At 42.8% G+C, this 19,442-nt stretch overlaps 1 protein-coding gene across 1 annotated transcript in view; it reads left to right on the plus strand.

The window, feature by feature from the left end:
• The window catches only part of LOC140468137 (complement C3-like), a 125,365-nt gene that overhangs the window by 99,486 nt on the left and 6,437 nt on the right, over positions 1-19,442 (plus strand). The window contains exons 32-39 of the mRNA XM_072564333.1: positions 286-376; positions 3,801-3,852; positions 6,563-6,650; positions 10,381-10,470; positions 12,074-12,179; positions 14,376-14,465; positions 15,855-15,941; positions 19,101-19,184. Of these exons, the coding sequence (XP_072420434.1) occupies positions 286-376; positions 3,801-3,852; positions 6,563-6,650; positions 10,381-10,470; positions 12,074-12,179; positions 14,376-14,465; positions 15,855-15,941; positions 19,101-19,184 (688 nt within the window). The remainder of the gene's footprint in view (positions 1-285; positions 377-3,800; positions 3,853-6,562; positions 6,651-10,380; positions 10,471-12,073; positions 12,180-14,375; positions 14,466-15,854; positions 15,942-19,100; positions 19,185-19,442) is intronic.

The raw sequence follows: 19,442 nt of genomic DNA on the forward strand, positions 1-19,442 counted from the left end.
CCCTGCTTGATTTCCCACATGACTCCAGAGTCCAGGTGACCTAGATCTCCAACCTATAGCTCAGTGTTGGAGACATTCATGGAAGATTCTGGGCAGTACAAATCTGCCCATTACCCATTTGAATGACCCACGCATTTGGCAATGCGGGGATCCCACTGTATCCCGATATGCAACACAGATACTCCTGCTAATTCCTCTACCCTGGACATGAGAAGATTTGACTGATGTCATTATTTCGCATGTAATGCCTTCCTAAATGACCACCATTTTTCTTTTGCTGTACAGGTTTTAACTCGTTACTATGCTCAATTATCGAAGGTAGCCAAAGAATGCAAGAACTTTGATTTACGCATTACTGTGGAAGAGGTGCCTCAAAGTGAGTACAGGCTGTCCTGCGCTTGTTGCTTCTCACAGGGAACTTACCTGGCAATATCGTTCGCAAGAAGAAACATTCTAGCGTCTCTTGTCCCCCAGTCAAAAAATATGATGAGATACTTCTGTTTGCTCTGTAGCACTGGAATCCAAACTAAATGATGAGAGGTAGTTAATGAATTGGTAATATTCATGGTCATGTTATTGGATATGCAAACTTGAGGCATGAATAATATTTCAACAGTTAACAAAATAAATTTAGTGCATAATTGTTAATAAGGGTGACCATGAAACGACCACAAGACCATAAGACAGAAGAGTGGAAGTAAGGCCATTTGGCCCACTCCACGATTCAATCACCGCTGATGGGCATTTCAACACCACTGTCCCGTACTCTCCCCCTAGCCCTTAATTCCTTGCGAGATCAAGAATTTATCAATCTCTGCCTTGAAGACATTTAATGTCCCAGCCTCCATTGTGCTCCATGGCAGTGAATTCCACAGGCCCACCACTCTCTGGCTGAAGAAATGTCTCCTCATTTCCATTCTAAATTGCCCCCTCTAATTAAAAAGCTGTTCCCACAGGTCCTAGTCTCCCCGATTGACTCCCTGACCAGATAGTCATTGGAAAACCTTTCTGGTTGTGCAGGAAATCTGCTGTCTTTATTTGGGCCTGACCTATGTGTGAATCTAAACAGATGGCAATATATTATGAACATTTGACTCCTGATTGTCATCTTTTGCGTCTAATTAGCTACTACTTTAAGGGTAATTCAGGATGGCAATAAGTACTGACATTTTCAAAGGTGAAATAAATTAACCCAGAAAACCCTAGTGCGTATTGTGTTCACTGTGCGAACATGAGGAAGCTTCCATATGTTTGTTGAAAGCTGCTGTTTCATCAGCTGTTTGAGCTGTGTCGAGTGCTGCAACTTGACTTTACCTCATGGCCACTTCCTGCCCCCTCCCCCGCCTCTGACTATTGTTGCTGCCCCTCTGGGGAGCTGCCTGCTCTACTCACCAAGTTAGTGATGGGCTCCATCATGGCTGCTGCATACCTTTCTCACTGGCGCCAGGCAGTCAGTCCTTGCCTCCTGGAACCACTATTTGAGTGACACAGTTGAGGCATGGGTCAGGTATTGGTTTCCCAAAACTGCATTGAACATCTGACCCCTTGTATTTGTCCTCGCATCCTTTCCTGTAGTCCTTGTACCATTGGTACCATGGACATAGTTTTCATTGGCTACTTGATCTAAATGTGTCATTATTTTTCACATTCTATCAAATCTCCCCTTACTCAATGCCCTTTGCTCTAAGAGGTTCTTGTGGCGCAGTGATAATGTCCCTCCCTCTCAACCAGGTGACCCAGGTTCAAGTCTCACCTGCTACAGGGGTGAGTAACAGCATCTCTGAACTGGTTGATGAGAAAATATCCACCTTATGTTCCAGTTTCTTTCATCCAATGTTAGTGACTAAAATCCCCCAACTCTGGAGCTCCACTGCACTTTCTGAAGGCCCCTCACACCCTGTTTGCATTTGTCCTTATGTTAATGGCAAGCTGTACTCTACCATAGCCCCTTTAATATTTTGTAGTCTATATTTCATGGAAGTTAGAATGGCAAACCATTATCTCAGTGAAATACGTACAAGCCTTTGACAGATTAAACGCTGGTATGACTTTACTCTGGTTGGGAAGCAGAGGCCTTTTTTCATTTATTCTTAGATCCAGTGTAAGTGTGAGCAAGTTGACCAGTGTGTGATGCCCACTCCTAATTGCTTTTGAGAATGTAATGCGATCTCCAGCAGCAGTTGGTAATGGTGACAGAGGGTGGCTGGGGCAGTTGAATGGTCTCTCGCTGGAGAAAAGGGGATACTTTTGATGGAAAGAAGGCAAATGGGAAGGAAGAACAGGCAAAGGAGTTCCTCAGCCCAGGATAATCCATTGGCTCACTTCAAGTAAGCCTGTAAATAGTTAATTCTTTTATCCATAATTGGCCTTTCTGTTTGTAATGACCTGATGCCAGAGGATTATAGAATCCCTACTTCATGATTTTTGGGCTGACTGTATGTTCAAATGCTGATCATGTGAAGAAGATGGTAGTAAGCTGTTTGGATCCTGTGGCTGGTACACGCTGAGGACTTTGACTCTGCCCGCGAAGGAGTGGCAACATATATTCAAGTCAAGATGGTGGGTGGCTGGAAGCTAAACTTGAAGTTGCTGCTGTTTCCACGTATCTGTTCAGATGAAATTGGTCGTGGGTTTAGAAGATGTAGTTCAGTGTGCCTGCTGCCTTGGAAATGGGTGGCATGGTGGCTCAGTGGTTAGGACTGCTGTCTCACAGCACCAGGGTCCCAGGTTCAATTCCAGCCTCGGGCGACTGTCGGTGTGGAGTTTGCACATTTTCCCCATGTCTGCGTGGGTTTCCTCTGGGTGCTCCAGCTTCCTCCCACAGTCCAAAGATGTGCAGGTCAGGTGAATTGGCGATGCTAAATTGCCCATAGTGTTAGGTGCATTAGTCAGAGGGAAATGGGTCTGGGTGAGTTACTCTTCGGAGGGTCAGTGTGGACTGGTTGGGCTGAAGGGCCAGTTTCCACACTGTAGGGAATCTAAATGTCACATGTTGCTGCCATTATGTGTCGCTAGTGGTGAAAGTAAAAGGTTAAGGTAGTTAATGAGGTGCTGATAAAGTGAAAAGCTCTGACTGGAAGAATGTACTAAAACATTGTGGGCACTGAACATCTTCAGGCAAAAGACGACTATTCATTACAGTGCTAACTTGTTCCTTGTAGATGGTGGATAGATCTGGAATCAGGGTCTTGTCATCACACTCTAGCAGATGTAATTGCATAGCACACTTTAAAGAGGAACAGTCCAGCTCTCCCAGTTTCCTGGTTAACATTTATCTGGAAATAAAGCTGAAGATCAGCTGACTTGGACCTTTATACCATTGGTGTTTGTGGGACCATACTGAATTACAACCCTCTCAAAATACAGGTAGATGACCTATAGTTCCAAAATCCGAAAAGCTTCGAAGTCAGAAGGTTTTTTTTGTGAAGTTCTTTTTCCCATTAACAAGGTTGCTTGGCATGCAAACAGTTAACCCAGGTCGCCACCCACTTGATGCGTGTCACTCAGATGCAACGTGCGGGGGTAGGGGGCATGACCCAGCACTGGAAGGCCTTGATTCTGTCTCAAGGCCCATCTTACTCAGTGAGTCATTGCTCCTCCAGTAAAATTTCAACATCAAACTGTCACTTATTCTGAAATCCAAAAAATTCTGAATTCCGAAAACCAGCTGGCCCCGAGCATTTCAGATAAAGGATGGTTTTAGATCATGAAAAGAGCAAATAAATGCAATTTAATTTATCCTTTACCCACATTTAAATGCTCTCAATCAAAATAACCATTTTTGTTTTACATTGGTATAGCAAAGCGACCCCAGCATGCTCTGAATTCTCTGGCAATAAATATCTATACACGGTAAGAAATACAGATTTCAAGAATTTCGTTTAGTTTTGAGACCTAATATTGTCAAGGAAATTGGTGGGACAAGTTTCCAAGATGGAAATTAATTGACTCACAGACTTGAAACGTTGCATTAACATTGGATCAATCTTTTGCGTTGTCAATTGAATATAAATCAACAATCAGAATTTGAACGTGAAGTCAAAGAATATCTAATTGAGATCAAATTGTCTGCTCCTGCACTATCGTCCCCAACATGTGTGAGGAGCTCATACTGTTATAGTAATGAAACCATCCACTGAGCTAGCTGGATCCATTTCCTTCCTTGTTGCTCATTGAAGCAAACCTTCCATTGCCCAAACCCTGAACTTCCTCTAATTTCCTTTCCTTGTCTTTTCACCGATGATCCAAGTATAACTTGTCCATACGATCCACCTTCTGTGCCCCAGTATTCTCATTCATCTTAGAACTGAAGAATTTTGAGCAGGAGTGGGCTATTCAGGTCATCAAGCCTGCTCCACCATTCAACAGGATCATGACTGATCACATGTCAGCCTCAGTTCCACTTTCCTGGCCCCTCCAATCACCTTTTAACCTGTTACTAACTGAAAATCTATCTGTCTATCTCCTCCAATGGTCCTGCATCCACCATGCCATTGGTAGTGCATTCCACAGATTCCACATGTTCCCCTCAAGGCAAAGGGAGCGTATTCTATCACACTCCCGAGTTGTGCCTGTATGATATCGATGGGAATAATACTGCCTGTCTTGAGCCCATCAAATACAATTTTTTCTACTTAGTCTCTTCATCTCTTAATAAAGGTTATTTCATTCCAGCAGTTTCTGAACGGAAATGTAAGTATAAGATTATTGCATTATGCAACTTCAAAGAATTAAAGTAATATTGTAATCAAGAGGAATCTTTTTGAGATCCACAGTAATTCCTCTTGATCTCTATTTTAAGTCTGCTACCCCTTACCCTAAAATCTGACCTCCCATTTTAGACTGATACGATGAAGCATCCCCTCTGCGTCCACATGCTGCATTCCTTGATTCAGTGTTAACTTGACAATTGTCAATGGCTGCCATTGTGAATCATCACCTTCTTTAAAACAATTAAAACAAATTAAAACAAAACCATTACAATTACTATCAGCAAACCCCCCAGCTCTTAACCCCTCTGTCTCACCTCTGAAATTTGAACTCGCCTTAAGTGCAACTGCGCATTTGAACTCAAAGTTAGGGTACCAACCCCAGCTATAGCATTGACAAAACTAACTAAAGTCACAGGTGGTGTCCTCAGCCCCCACCTCTCATTGTTCTTGAAAATAATAGTCTCTAGAATCCTTCAGTCTGTCTGGTGTACACCCACAGTGCTGTTTAAGAGGGAGTTGCAGGACTTTGACCTGTTGGCAACAAAGGAATGGCATCATTGTTCTGAGTCAGGATTGTGTGTACTTAGAGTGGCACCTGTAGCTAATGGTGTCCCTGCACTACTGCTAGTCTCTCTCTTCTCGATGGTAGAGGCCTGAGTTTGGAGCAGCCCAGGTAACATGCTCCATGTATCTAGCAGAAAGCATACTATGATGGAGTTGGTGAATACTCAGAGAGGTGAATATAGTGCTCATCAAATAGGCTGCTTTATCTGCGATAGTGACCAGAGTCTTTGTGCTGTTCCCCTCAAGGCAAGGGGAGCGTATTCTAACACACTCCTGAGTTATGCTTGTCTGATATCGATGGGGATAATACTGCCCGTTTTGAGCCCATCAAATACAATTTTTTCTTCTTAGTCTCCTCATCTCTTAATAAAGGTTATTTTATTCCAGCAGTTTCTGAACAGAAATATAAATATAAGATTATTGCATTATGCAACTTCAAAGAATTAAAGCAATATTGTAACCAAGAGGAATTTTTTTTGAGATTGTAAGACACAGACGCAGACGCAGGCCACTGAGTCTGCTCTTGGCTGATCTGATAATCTTCAACTCCACTTACCTGTATTTTACCCTTAACCTTTAATTCCCTTGCTTACTTGGATTCTATCTCAGCCTTCCGTGTAATTAATAATCCAATCTCAACAACTCTCTGTGGTAAAGAATTCCGCAGATTCACTCCCTCCTGAGAGAAGATATTCCTGCTCATTTCTGTCTAGGAGAAATGCGTGACCCCTTACTCTGAGATGATGTCTTCTATCCCTAGCATCTCCCACATATTCAAACATCCCCTTGCATCCACCCTATCAAGCCCCTAATTATCTTGTATGCTTCACTGAGGGGATCTCTCTCTCGTTCTTCAAACCTCCAATGAGTACAAGCCCAAACTACTCAACCTTTCCTCAAAAAACACTCCCTCGATACCTGAAATCAGCCAATGAACCTTCTCTGGACTGCCGATGTATCTTTCCTTTGGCGAGGAAACCAAAACTGTTCACAGATTTCTAGCGGTGGACAATTGCGTGTTAGAATTATAACAAAACCTGCCTATTTTTCTACTTATTCCCTTTGTAAAGGCCAACATTCCCTTTACCTTCTCAATTACCTACTGAACTTGGACGCTGGCTTTAAGATTCAGAGACTTTGATCTAAAAACTACAATTTCTGTAGATAAAAGGCAATGATTATCATGCTGTTCTTCTGCTTATTTTGTCAGACAATTGTGGCAATGATTATCATGTTGTTCTTTTGTTAACTTTGTCAGTAACATTGTAATAACTTGCACTTTAAAGATTTCTTGGTGACTCCGATTCCACAATGGCCATTATAGACATTTCCATGCTGACAGGATTTACTCCAGATGTGGAAGATCTTAATTCGGTAAGACATTGTTATTATTTATAAGGAAAAGCTAACAGAAGGACTTAGAGTTGTAAATGCATAGTTCCTTGAAAGTGGAGTTCTAGGCAGAAGGGTGGTAAAGATGTTGTTTGCTACGCTTGCCTTCATTGGTCAGTGCATTGAGTATAGAAGTTGGGATGTTGTATTGTGGCTTTACATGACATTGGTTAGCCCACTTTTAGAATAGGGTTTGAGCTATAGGGAGAGGCTGAATAGGCTGGGGCTATTTTCCCTGGAGCTCAGGGGTGACCTTATAGAGGTTTATAAAATCATGAGGAGCATGGATGGGATAAATAGGCAAGGTCTTTTCCCTGGGGTAAGGAGTCCAGAACTAGAGGGTATAAGTTTAGGGTAAGAGGGGAAAGATATACAAGGGACCTAAGGGACAACTTTTCATGCATATATGGAATAAACTGCCAAAAGAAAGGGTGAAGGCTGGTACAATTATGACATTTAAAAGGCATCTGGATAAGAATCCCTACTATGTGGAAACAGACCCTTCAGCCCAACAAGTTCACACTGACCCTCCAAAGAGTATCCCACCCAGAACTATTCCCCTACCTTAAATCCTGACTAATGCACTTAACACTATGGCCAATTCACCGGATCTGCGCATCTTTGCATTGTGGGAGGAAACCAGAGCACCTGGAAGAAACCCACGCAGACACAGGGAGAATATGCAAACTCCACACAGGCAGACACCTGAAGCAGGAATTGAACCCAGGTCCCTAGTGCTGTGAGGCAGCACTGCTAACCACTGAACCACCATGTCACCCCTGTGCTTCTGTGCATGCATAGGAAGAATTCAGAGGGAGATGGACCAAATGTTTGCAAATGGGACGAGATTAATTTAGGATATTTGATCAGCATAGATGAGTTGAATCAAAGGTTCTGTTTCTGTGCTGTATAACTCTATGACTTTATGTATGCCACAAACAAGACTGAATCAAAAGTTTTTTAAAAAAACTGTTACATCCAAAATTAGGAGGTTTCATCACACCATCACTAGTGGCACAACAAAGATGAAATCTTTCAATCTAGTAGCTACAACTGAGGCTCTGGCAGAATTCTATGGAACCATTGGGATCTTACCTATCATCTGGAGAGCTGCAGCTTCTGTTACTCAGGCCAATGGGTCACAACAGGCCTGAGGTCTACGACGCCACTGAGTGCTGGTTAGTCAATAAAAGGTTGCTGAGTCTATTTCATGAGCGATGTTGGGATTCAGAGACTGCTGCTAGTTTGGTAGCCACCTAGAACATCAGCTAGAGGAGGGAACACAGACAGAGGTGAGCAATGGTGGGAAAGGGTTTGCAGAAACGGAATGGAAGGTCTGGGAATGGTTGGGGGGGGGGGTAGAGACGACAGCAGATTTTTTCGGCGAGGGGGTGGTGGTGTCAATGAGTCTCACCAATCCCCTCCTGCCAGCTTCCTTAATCAGAAACGGAATGTCTTTAAACCAGGCACCCACTAACAAATGTACCAGTCTCCTGTTTGATGCTAAGTCAGTAGCAATATCAAACCTGCACACAATTCTGGTCCCCTCACTGGAGGAAGGATGGAGTTGTGTTGGAGACAATATACAAAAAGATACATGAGATTAATTCTGCCGATAAAAGGCTTTTCTTGAGATGAGAGATTGAGCAGTTGAGGCTTGTACTTGCTAACTGAGGATAAGTTAGATGCTAAAGAAGATTGATATAGTAGACTTGGAGATGATGATTGGTATCAAATGGCGGAGCAGGATTGAGGGGCTAAATGACCAACATTTGCTCCTAGTTCATATGTTTTTATATATCAGCGGTGGGTGGATGAAATCTGAACTGAGCTGAAAGGCCTTATAGTGGTTCCTGTCCATTATTTTTCTGCCAAATTAATTGCAGCCCCCAAACACTGCCAGTGTACCATATGGGGAGGGTACAGGATTTCGCCTGTGGTTGCAGATTGAGAGAAGTGAGGAGAACCTTGGCTTTGGTAAAATGTTGAGTAAAATGGGAAAGGGAAGGGTGATCCAAGTAATAATGGATGTGGTCAATGCAGTAGTGAGGATCTAAGCTTATAAATTTGGCATCTCAATCAGTGTGGGCCGAATGAAGGAATAACAGCATCAGACAAAGAATATGGAGAGTCATATAGTTTAAAAGAGGCATCCTGGAAGGCTGTGATGATTAGTTACATATAAATAATGTGCAATGCTATGCCAGGGGAATGGCATGAGGGTATGATGTTCACTTGGAGAGCCAATACAGACACAAAGGGCCAAATGGCCTCCATAACATCTCTGTGATTCTGTGTTGACTGAAATTAGAATGTAGATTTAATCACAAAAGCCAATGCATGACTGAATAAATTATTTAATTTCTAACTGAACTGTGTTTAAGTCATCCCATGGAAATGAATTTCAAAGACCGAAACACCCTTCAACATTATCCATTAAAATAGAGCAGCATTGCAGCAGTACCTGCATTTCTCGAACATTTCATTCTAGATCTGTATATTTCAATTCATAGCATGTATTCTGATCTTGCGTTATAATCCGAATAGAAACTGTTTTTGCAATGATAAGTGAATGTTGAAAGCGCACCAAACAATTTTCGATCTCAGTTGAATGATGTGCAATTTGAAGATAGATGTTTGACCTGCAGTTAAGCATGCCCTTTCTCCTCCTGGTGAAAGACCAGGTGAGAAGCAATGGCCATGGGACATGAAGTGGAATTGAACATGAAAGAATCAGCAATTGTAAATGTTGTAGTTGTTGCTTTCTCACTTGCCCTTCAGGCTCACCCCATATCAATGCTCTTCCTCTTCTTAGTGGCCCTCATATCGGGCTACCCTCCAACCCCAGATAGTGCTGCTCCCATCATTCCCCTTTGTGCCTGTAGTTCAGCCTAGTGTTCCTTTCCGACTTTCTTAGGGTCAGAGCTACTATCAATTCATGTTCCACAGTCAGAATTCTACCTCTTGGAGATTGTAATGTCGTGTTCCTGGAGCATTAATCCAGAGATACTTGCTAATAATCAGAGAGCACAGGTTCAATTTAAATTCAATTATTAAATCTGGAAAAGGAAATTAGCCTCAGTACTGATGACCATGAAGTTGGCATTGATGGTGAGGAAGGAAATCGTAGCATCCCTACAGTGTGGGGGCAGACCATTCGGCCCACCAAGTCCACACTAACCCTACAAAGAGCAACTCACTCAGACCCATCCCCCTACTTAATCCCTGTAACTCTGCATTTCCCAGGGCTAATCCACCATAACCTGCACATCCTTGGATTGTGGGAGGAAACCCCCACAGACACGGGGAGAATGTGCAAACTCCACACAGACAGTCACCCAAGGCAGGAACTGAACCTGGGTCCCTGATGCTATGAGGCAGCAGTGCTAATCTCTGAGCTACCATTCTTGCACAGCCTGACCTACAAATGACTCCAGACTCTCAAATGTGGTTGACTCTGAACTGTCTTCTAAAATGGCTGAGCAATTCTGCTCAGTTCAATGATGGTTCGGGATGAATGAAAAATGCCAGCCCACATCCCGTGAAAGAATTCTTTTCAAAAATCAGAAGTTGGTTTGAGGCTTTTAGGAATGATGTTAGATTTCTGTACCTGTCTTAAAACTTCATGTGCAAATTATGTACAACTATATTGTCTCCTTGGTGCATGTATTGCAAATGATAATGTACTGACATTTAGCCTGTTTATTTCCAGCTACAGAATGGAGTTGACAGATTTATATCAAGTTACGAGCTGGACAAGTCATTATCAACACAAGGATCTCTGATCATTTATCTGAATTCGGTAAGAGGCCATTCATAACTTGATCATTATGAGAATGAAGGAGGATAGCCTCAGGGTGTTAATAGTTTTGACGAATCAGAGACTGTTGCTGTGGTGGGAGGGGATTGGCAGGTAACACACTCTATTTTAATTGCTGACCCACCTGGTTTTCATCCAGTTGGGCAGTTTAGAGACCTTAATAATGCCTCTCACTGTGTAATTCAAACTTGGGTATAGCATCCAAGTGGCCGTTTATTTTGGACTGTGATGAGAGACATAATTTTGAATAGCAATAATATGTAAACACTGTTCATTCCTTCAGAAGTATTTGATGCAAATGGTTTTACTATTTACCAACAAGATGCTTTGGGGGTCCACTTCCAAGAGATCCCTGAACAGCCTTTGTAAATTTTGAGCAAACATGCCCCCTCCAAAAACCTCAGAAAAATGCCCTGACTTCATTTCCCTTCACATCCTGCTGAGCAAGAATAGGAGAAAATGAGAACTGCAGATGCTGGAGATCAGAGTCGAAGATTCGAGTGGTGCTGGAAAAGCACAGCAGGGCAGGCAGCATCCGAGGAGCAGGAGAATCAATGTTTCTGGCATTCGCCCTTCATCTGGAATGAGGAAGGGCTTATGCCTAAAGCGTCGATTCTCCTGCTTCTCGGATGCTGCCTGACTGGCTGTGCCGAGAAAGGATGTTTGTTTAGCCAAATTGTGACTGTTTCCTTATTAGAAATGAGCCAAGCTTATTGAATCAGGTGAAGATAACATCACCATTGTCCTACCAGACCGAATGTCTGCATTCCAATTGGAGAGAGACAACTGCTGGTGGTTTAACTTAAGGGTCACTATGCCTAAGACAAGGGGAGAGACTGAGCTGTAGAATCTTTCATGGTAACCTCAGCCAATGTGGGAATTGGGCTCACGCTTTTAGTATCACTCTATATCGCAAACTAGCCAACTGAGTTAACTGCGCTCCTTATTGAATCATTTACTGTACAACACATTCAGGAAAGATACCTTCAAATCTGCAGTATTTGCTAAATTCGAACCCAAGCTCCAAGTGAAAATGTTGAGAGTTTTAGCACCTAAGACATCAACTGGATGAATTTTAATTTTAATTTATCACTAGGTTTTAGAAATTAGAATGCCCTTGGTATGGCAGCTGCTCTGCCCAAGATCACAAGAAATTACAAAGAGTTGTGAACACAGCCCAGTCCGTCACACAAGCCATCCATTGACTCCATCTACACTTCCCACTGCCTCAAGAAAGTAGTCAACATAATCACAGACCCCTCACACCCCGGATATACTCTCGTAATCCTGCTCCTCGGATGCTGCCTGACCTGCTGTGTTTTTCCAGCACCACTCTAATCTACACCCTCAGTCTGTGTCAAATTAGAATTTAATTATGACTATGCTAATAATTAATGGTGCTGCAAATTTCAATCATACTTGCATAATGTAAAGCTTTGTTTACTTTTACCAGTTCTGAAACAATGCCTTATCGATGATTTTTAGGTGATTTATGTTCCCAATATTGCTGCACTATTTCCTTCATTTCACATGACTAATCCTTTAGGCTAATATTTAATTGATTCCCTCTCTTAAATTACATTAGGTTTCACACACAGAAGACACTCAGTTGGGATTCAAAGTACATCAGTTCTACAGAGTTGGACTTATTCAACCAGCTTCTGTCAAAGTTTATGAATATTATAATGATGGTGAGTACTTGCAGGACTGATTCAAATTGTTTTCTCTTGAATAGGAATTCAGATGGTATGTGGAAAAAGGTGAAGTACTTGAAAACCATAGAAGGGTTTCTCGCCATGACCTCTACTGAGTTTTCTCATCCTATCTTACCAAAGTCACCTCATTAATTACCATCTGCCCCATGGCATCCATCATGTTCAATCTCTGCCCCATCTTACCAGAACTTCAGGCTCCCAGGAGTAAATATAACCAACAATTTGATTTGGTCCATCTTCATTGACACTACAGTCAAGAAAGCACACCGACACCTCTACTTCCTCAGAAGGCTAAGAATACTCAGCATGTCCACAATGTCTCTTAACCAATTCTCACAGATCTTACCATAGAAAGCATCCAATCCAGATGCATCACCCCTTGGTATGGCAGCTGCTCTGCCCAAGATCACAAGAAATTACAAAGAGTTGTGAACACAGCCCAGTCCGTCACACAAGCCATCCATTGACTCCATCTACACTTCCCACTGCCTCAGGAAAGTAGTCAATATAATCACAGACCCCTCTCACCCCGGATATACCCTCTTCCACCTTCTTCCATTGGGCAGTAGATATGGAAGTTTGAAAACACATACCAAAAGATTTAAGAACAGCTTCTTCCTCACTGTTATCTGACTTATGAACGGACCTCTCATACATTCGAGTTGATCTTTCTCTGCACCTTCTCTGTAGCTGTACCACCATATTCTGCGTTCTGTTTTATTACTCTGATGTGCATATTATTTGTCTGGTTAGCACGCAAAACAGTGCCATTAATAATTTTAAAATCTAATCAAATCACATGCCGTCTCCCTAAACAACTTGCCATATCACAGATATCTGCTAAAATACTGTTCCCATGCCATCTTTCAATATAACATTGTCCTTGTTGACAACTGATGGCACAGCAGCCAGACTGCCCATGACACAGAGTTGGGATGGTTGACACTCTCTCGCACATTCAGCCCCATTCTCTCACCATGGTCACCAAACACTGTACTGTCCCCTCCTGATGAAGGGCTTTTGCCCGACACGTCAATTTTCCTGCTCCTTGGATACTGCGTGACCTGCTGTGCTTTTCCAGCACCACTCTAATCTACACCCTCAGTCAGTGTCAATCTGTCCACTGGAGATGTGCAGCTTGTCATTTGAGGGGAGGCAGTAACTGTCTGGGATTATCATTGGGCTGTGAAGACACCAAGGTAATGTTCCAGGGAGCTGGGTTCAGATCCTGCTATGGCAGCTTGTGGAATCTGAACTGAATAAAATTCAGGACTCTAATGACGACTGTTAGGGGAAAACTCACCTGGCTCACTGATGCCCAACAAGGAAGGAATTCTGCCATCTTTACCTCAACTGGCCTACAACCACAGCAATGTGGATGACTCTTAACTGCCCTCTGGGCAATTAGGGATGGGCAATAAATGCTGGTCCTGTGAATAATAAAAAAAGTAATTTGATGTAAATGACGAGCTGAATCAACCAGGCCCCACTTCCTGTTGTGTTTTCTTGACAGCATGAATTTGGGTAAGTAGGGAGTCTGAATGTTAATGAGGTGAGTTGGGCTGTTTAAAAAAGTGTTTCATGATCCATAATGAGCTTCAGTTGCCATCTTGCCACTGCACAGCGAGAATCCTACCATGTTGCATGTGAAAAGATGGAGTGAGGTGTTTGTGAGGGTGGCATGGGCCTATCTGCCATCAATCTCTTCACAGCCCACATTGCTCAGAGTCCTTTAAGATTCTACTCTGTGCATCATGAGGACAATACAGCAATGAATGCAGGGTGGTGTCGCAAAAGATAGCAATTACCTATTTTTAAAATCGCATCCAACTGCAAAGCTCAAAATCGTTGTTGACCTGCTGACGCGTTAACACATCGCTCAATGCTCAGAGAGAGAATATCAAAGTTGGGGATCTCCATGTAACCATCATCAACATGAGTTCATCAGAATTTGATCACTGTTTTCCGCTCAGGTCAATTAGCATATCTGAAAGTAAATCCGGAATTAATATTAGAAGAGCTTGTGTTCTCGATTGTGTTGATTAAAAAACGTAAGGCGTCATTGAGGGAAACAATTTTCAGTATTCTGATAAATGGTGAATGAATTGTCGATGTAACTTTTACTCAATGCGTCTACACTATATTCATGCCAATTTCATTACTTACATGCAGAGAATAGTTGCAGTAAATTCTACAATGTCAATGAAAGCAGTGCCATGCTGAGCAAAATCTGTGAAAGTGATGTTTGCAAATGTGTAGAAGGTAAGGTTCAATTATTAGTTTTATACTGCATTGTGACCAATCCCTGGTCAAGGTTCTGTAATTTGTTGTATTTTCGGATGGGATGCCTAAAATTATTAAGCTCCCGAGTGACGAGGGATGAACTACCTCCCCAGGGTTTGTTTACTCAGCTTCTCAGATGGCTGCTACAAGATTAATTTAAGAAGGATGCTTCCCCATGGTGATGCCTTTCTCCCAGACCCCAATGAACCTATGTTTTGAAAGGAGCCAGTTTAACCAGACTGTCTTGAATTAACAAAAAAAGTACGAACATAGGAAGAATTAGCAATGTAGCACACAAGCCCACAGATGAGAAAAAAGAGGTTAATCCAAAAAGCTTAAAATTAAAAAAAAGATGTATGGATCAGTCTCTGAATTGAAGAGTCACTAGTTGAATGCTCTGACTGTTGGAGAGGGTGTCATCAGTAATGTTAAAACTGATATTGAATGGTCAACTTCAAGATATTTGGTTTTGGAGGTTGATTGAAGCACTTTTGTCCTGATTACTTTTGGCAGTGGTTGGTAGCTTCAAGCAGTCAGAGTGAGAAACTAACTTTACCCTTTTCATTACCTGCATTGCAGGGGTGCATAAAGGTAGTTCACAAAGCTCTGACCTTAATAGTGCATCAAGCCACACACCCTAATTTTGCAGGCAAATAGCACACTTATGATATTTGGTTTAGATTCAATCTCTCTCTTTATTCCTTTCCCAAACATCTTGGAAAGATTCCCATGAGAAGCAAAACATTGTGGATATTAGAAATATGAAGCAAACACTGGGGAATGCGGGAACAACTCAATAACTCTTACAACTTCTGTGGAGAGAGAAAACTCTCTTGTTTTATGTTCAGTGTGACCAAAAATAATAATAGAAGAATAATATTGGACTCGAGAAGGAGATAGATACAGTTCTTCAGGCTACAGGGATGAAAGATTATGGGCCAAAAGCGGAAACATGGTATTGAATGGTGGAGCATGCTGGAGGAGCCAAATGGCCTTCTGTTGTTGCTATTTTCTATGTTTTGAAACATTAACTCTGTTTCTTTCTCCGCATATGCTGCTAGTCCTGCTGAGTTTCTCCAACATTCCCCAATGTTTGCTTCATATTTTCAACATCCACACTACTTTATTGGGAAATCATTCTAAGATGTTTTGGCAAGGCAATTAAAATAAAAAGATTATATCCAGAGCAGATATCACAGGTGTGGCATTTGTCAGTAAAATTAGAAGTACCATAGTGTTAAACAAACAGGGAAGGAAGCTGACCACTCAAAGTTTTCCACTTACATTTCAATCTGTTACTTGCAAATTTTGAACTGGAACATCACGGTAGTTCACAAATCACACTTTCTATTTCTTTTCCATTTGTAGGAAGTTGTTTGTCAGTTAAAATGCCCACACATCGAGTCAGTTACAGAGACCGTAGTGAGAAATCATGTCAACATGAGATCGATTATGGTAAGTTCATCATTCAGCACTCTGCATTGTAAATCTGACCAATCTTTTTGACAGATTCTCTCAGATGGTATTGTATCTGTAATGGTCAAAAGAATTTGATCAAATATTAGATCAATAGAGACAAGTTTATGATTAGGTTGGAATACTGACACTTGTACGGCTGAAGATTATTCTGTTAGTTTTATTCATGGGATATGGCATCATTGGCTGGGCCAGAATTTGTTACCCATCCCTAATTACCCAGAGGGCAGTTAGGAGACCATCAGAAGCAATCAGAAGTTGGAGCAGAAAGTGGTTGTTTGGCCCCTCAAGCCGACTCTGCCTTTTAATACGATCATGGCTGACCCAATACTCCTCATGTCTACTTTCCTGCCTTTTTCCTGTCACCCTTGATTCCTCGTGAATCTAGCGAACTCAGACTTGAAACTGCTCAAGGACTCATGCTCACACAGCTGTCTGTGACAAGGAGTTCCAAATACACTCAAACCCTCTGAGGGAAGGAATTCCTCCTGATCTCAATCTTAAATCAGCACCCCTTTATGAGATTAGATTAGATTATTTACAGTGTGGAAGCAGGCCCTTCAGCCCAACAAGTCAACACCGACCCTCTGAAGAGCAACCCACCCAGACCCACTCCCCTACATTTACCCCAATCACCTAACACTAAGGGGCAATTTAGCATGGCCAATTCACCTGTCCTGCAAAATTTTTTTGTCTGTAGGAGGAAACCGGAGCACCCGGAGGAAACCCACGCAGATGCGGGGAGAATGTGCAAACTCCACACAGACAGTTGCCCGAGGCGGGAATTGAACCCAGGTCTCTGGCGCTGTGAGACAGCAGTGCTAACCATTGTGGGACTATGGACCTAGACTTTCCCAAGAGGGGAAACACCCTCCAGACATTTACCCTGTCAAGCCCCTTCAGAATCCTACATGTGGGTGGCACGGTGGCACAGTGGTTAGCACTGCTGCCTCACAGCGCCAGAGACCCAGGTTCATTTCCCGCCTCAGGCGACTGACTGTGTGGAGTTTGCACATTCTCCCCGTGTCTGCGTGGGTTGCCTCCGGGTGCTCTGGTTTCCTCCCACAGTCCAAAGATGTGCAGGTCAGGTGAATTGGCCATGCTAAATTGCCCGTAGTGTTAGGTAAGGGGTAAATGTAGGGGTATGGGTGGGTTGCGCTTCGGCGGGTCGGTGTGGACTTGTTGGGCCGAAGGGCCTATTTCCACACTGTAATGTAATCTAATCTAAAAAAAAAGTTTCAATGAGATCCCCCCTTTAAATTGAGAGTCAACTGGAGTCACATGTTGGGTCAAACCAGGTAAGGCCAGATGTTTCCTTCCCTACAATGCATTAGTTGGTCAATTGGTTTCTCCTGATAAACAGCAAATCTCATCACTAGACTTGTAATTCCTAACTTTTTAAAAAAAATACTATTCTATTCAAATTCCACCAACTCGGATTCAAATCCGGGTAGGACATTACCTGGGTCACTAGATTAGTAGTCTAATGATAATACCCAAAAGTTATTCTGGGTTCCTTCTTACAGAGTCATAGACATGTACAGCAAAGAAACAGACCCTTCGGTCCAACTTGTCCATGTCGACCAGATATCCCAACCCAATCTAGTCCCACCTGCCTGCACCCGCCCCATATCCCTCTAGCCCCTTCCTATTCATACGCCAACCACATGCCTCTTAAATGATGCAATTGTACCAGCCTCCACCACTTCCTCTGGCAGCTCATTCCATACACGTACCACTGTCTGCGTGAAAAAAGTTGCCCCTCAGGTCCCTTTTATATCTTTCCCCTCTCACCCTAAACTTATGCCCTTTAGTTCTGGACTACCCCAGCCCAGGGAAGAGGTTTTTTTTCTATTTACCCTATCCATGTCCCTCATGATTTTATAAACCTCTATAAGGTCACCCCTCAGCCTCCAATACTCCAGAGAAAACAGCCCCAGCCTCTTCAACCTCTCCCTATAGCTCAAATCCTGATCGATCACCTTAAGGTCCCTCAAGAGTGTGAGTGAGCACCTAATTGCAACTTTTTCTTTTGTTACTCATTCACAGGGAGTCATTGGTCAGGCCAACGCTTACTGCCCATCCCTGCTGTCCCAGAAATTGCCAGTTTCACAAGAAATGAGGTGACCCTGCTGGGAAATAAATGATGTCTAAATCTATACCTGCCACAGGATGGCTGATATTGGAACCCATAAGGGGTGGCACGGTGGCTCAGTGGTTAGCACTGCTGCCTCACAGCGCCAGGGACCCAAGTTCAATTCCAGCCTCCAACTGTCTGTGTGGAGTTTGCACATTCTCCCCGTGTCTGCGTGGGTTTTCCTCCGGGTGCTCTGCTTTCCTCCCACAGTCCAAAGGTTAGGGAGAATTGGCCACGCTAAATTGCCCGTAGTGTTCAGGGATGTGTAGGTTAGGTGCATTAGTCCAGGGCAATGTAGAGTAATAGAGGTTGGGGAAAGGGTCTGGGTGGGTTAGTTTTAGGAAGGTTGGTGTGGACCTGTTGGGCCAAAGGGTCTGTTTCCAAACTGTAGGGATTCTATGATTCACTATATGGGAGGGCCCATAGAGCTGGCTGGCTTTTGTTACCCCTCCATGCTTGTGTGACAATGTTATTATTGTATGATATCACCCCCTCCCCCCGCCACACTCCCCACCCCCCCCCCCGCCCTCCGCCACCCCACCAATTACTGTCCTGGATTATCTTGGAATCTCCGGTAACTCAGTGAGTGACACAGGAGGAAATCTTGTGAAGTAATGACAGCCAAGCCACTTGGTAAATGTGTGTGGCATCGAAATGTGTCTCCCCCAAAGCGAAGTGTCACACCTTCTGTGCTGAATGGGAAAAAAAATAATTTCATCAAAGTCTCACTCTGACTTCTCCCGGAATGCACTCGGAATGATCTGCTTCTTACTGGAGGAAGCCAAAACAATTGAAATCACCCTCTGATTGTCCAGATCCAAGCTTGCTGATCTAGAACAGGGGATTGATGTCATATGTCTAATTGGAGGGGAAAAGGGGGTGTGTGTGCTGAAACATTGTAATCTTCACCACACATGAGCGCAACCTCAGCTTCACCAGTACTAATAATACACAGGTCAAAATGTAAAGCATTCTTTTAAATTTCGTTTTATCTCTTTTAGTTTACAAAGTAAGATTCCACAAAAAGGAAAAGAGGGACAATTACATAAACTATGAAATTACAGTTTTGATTGTGATAAAACAAGGTGAGTTATTTTCATGTTTGTCAACTCAAAAAAAGAAAGCACACTATAAGTAAACAATGTCCAGGTGCATTGATATTAGGGACATCCATAACTTTAATCCAGGCAGTACAATGATGCGCACAACATTGGACCTTTAGTTGTAGCTATGGAAAGTTGAATGGAAATGAATGCATACAAAAACATTAATTTAACACCTTCAAGAGTGAAACCTCCCAAAGTACATCACAGGAATGGGATCAGTCAAAAGTTGATAGATGA

Source organism: Chiloscyllium punctatum, chromosome 46 (assembly GCF_047496795.1).
Source record: "Chiloscyllium punctatum isolate Juve2018m chromosome 46, sChiPun1.3, whole genome shotgun sequence".
Classification (NCBI taxonomy): Eukaryota; Metazoa; Chordata; class Chondrichthyes; order Orectolobiformes; family Hemiscylliidae; genus Chiloscyllium; species Chiloscyllium punctatum.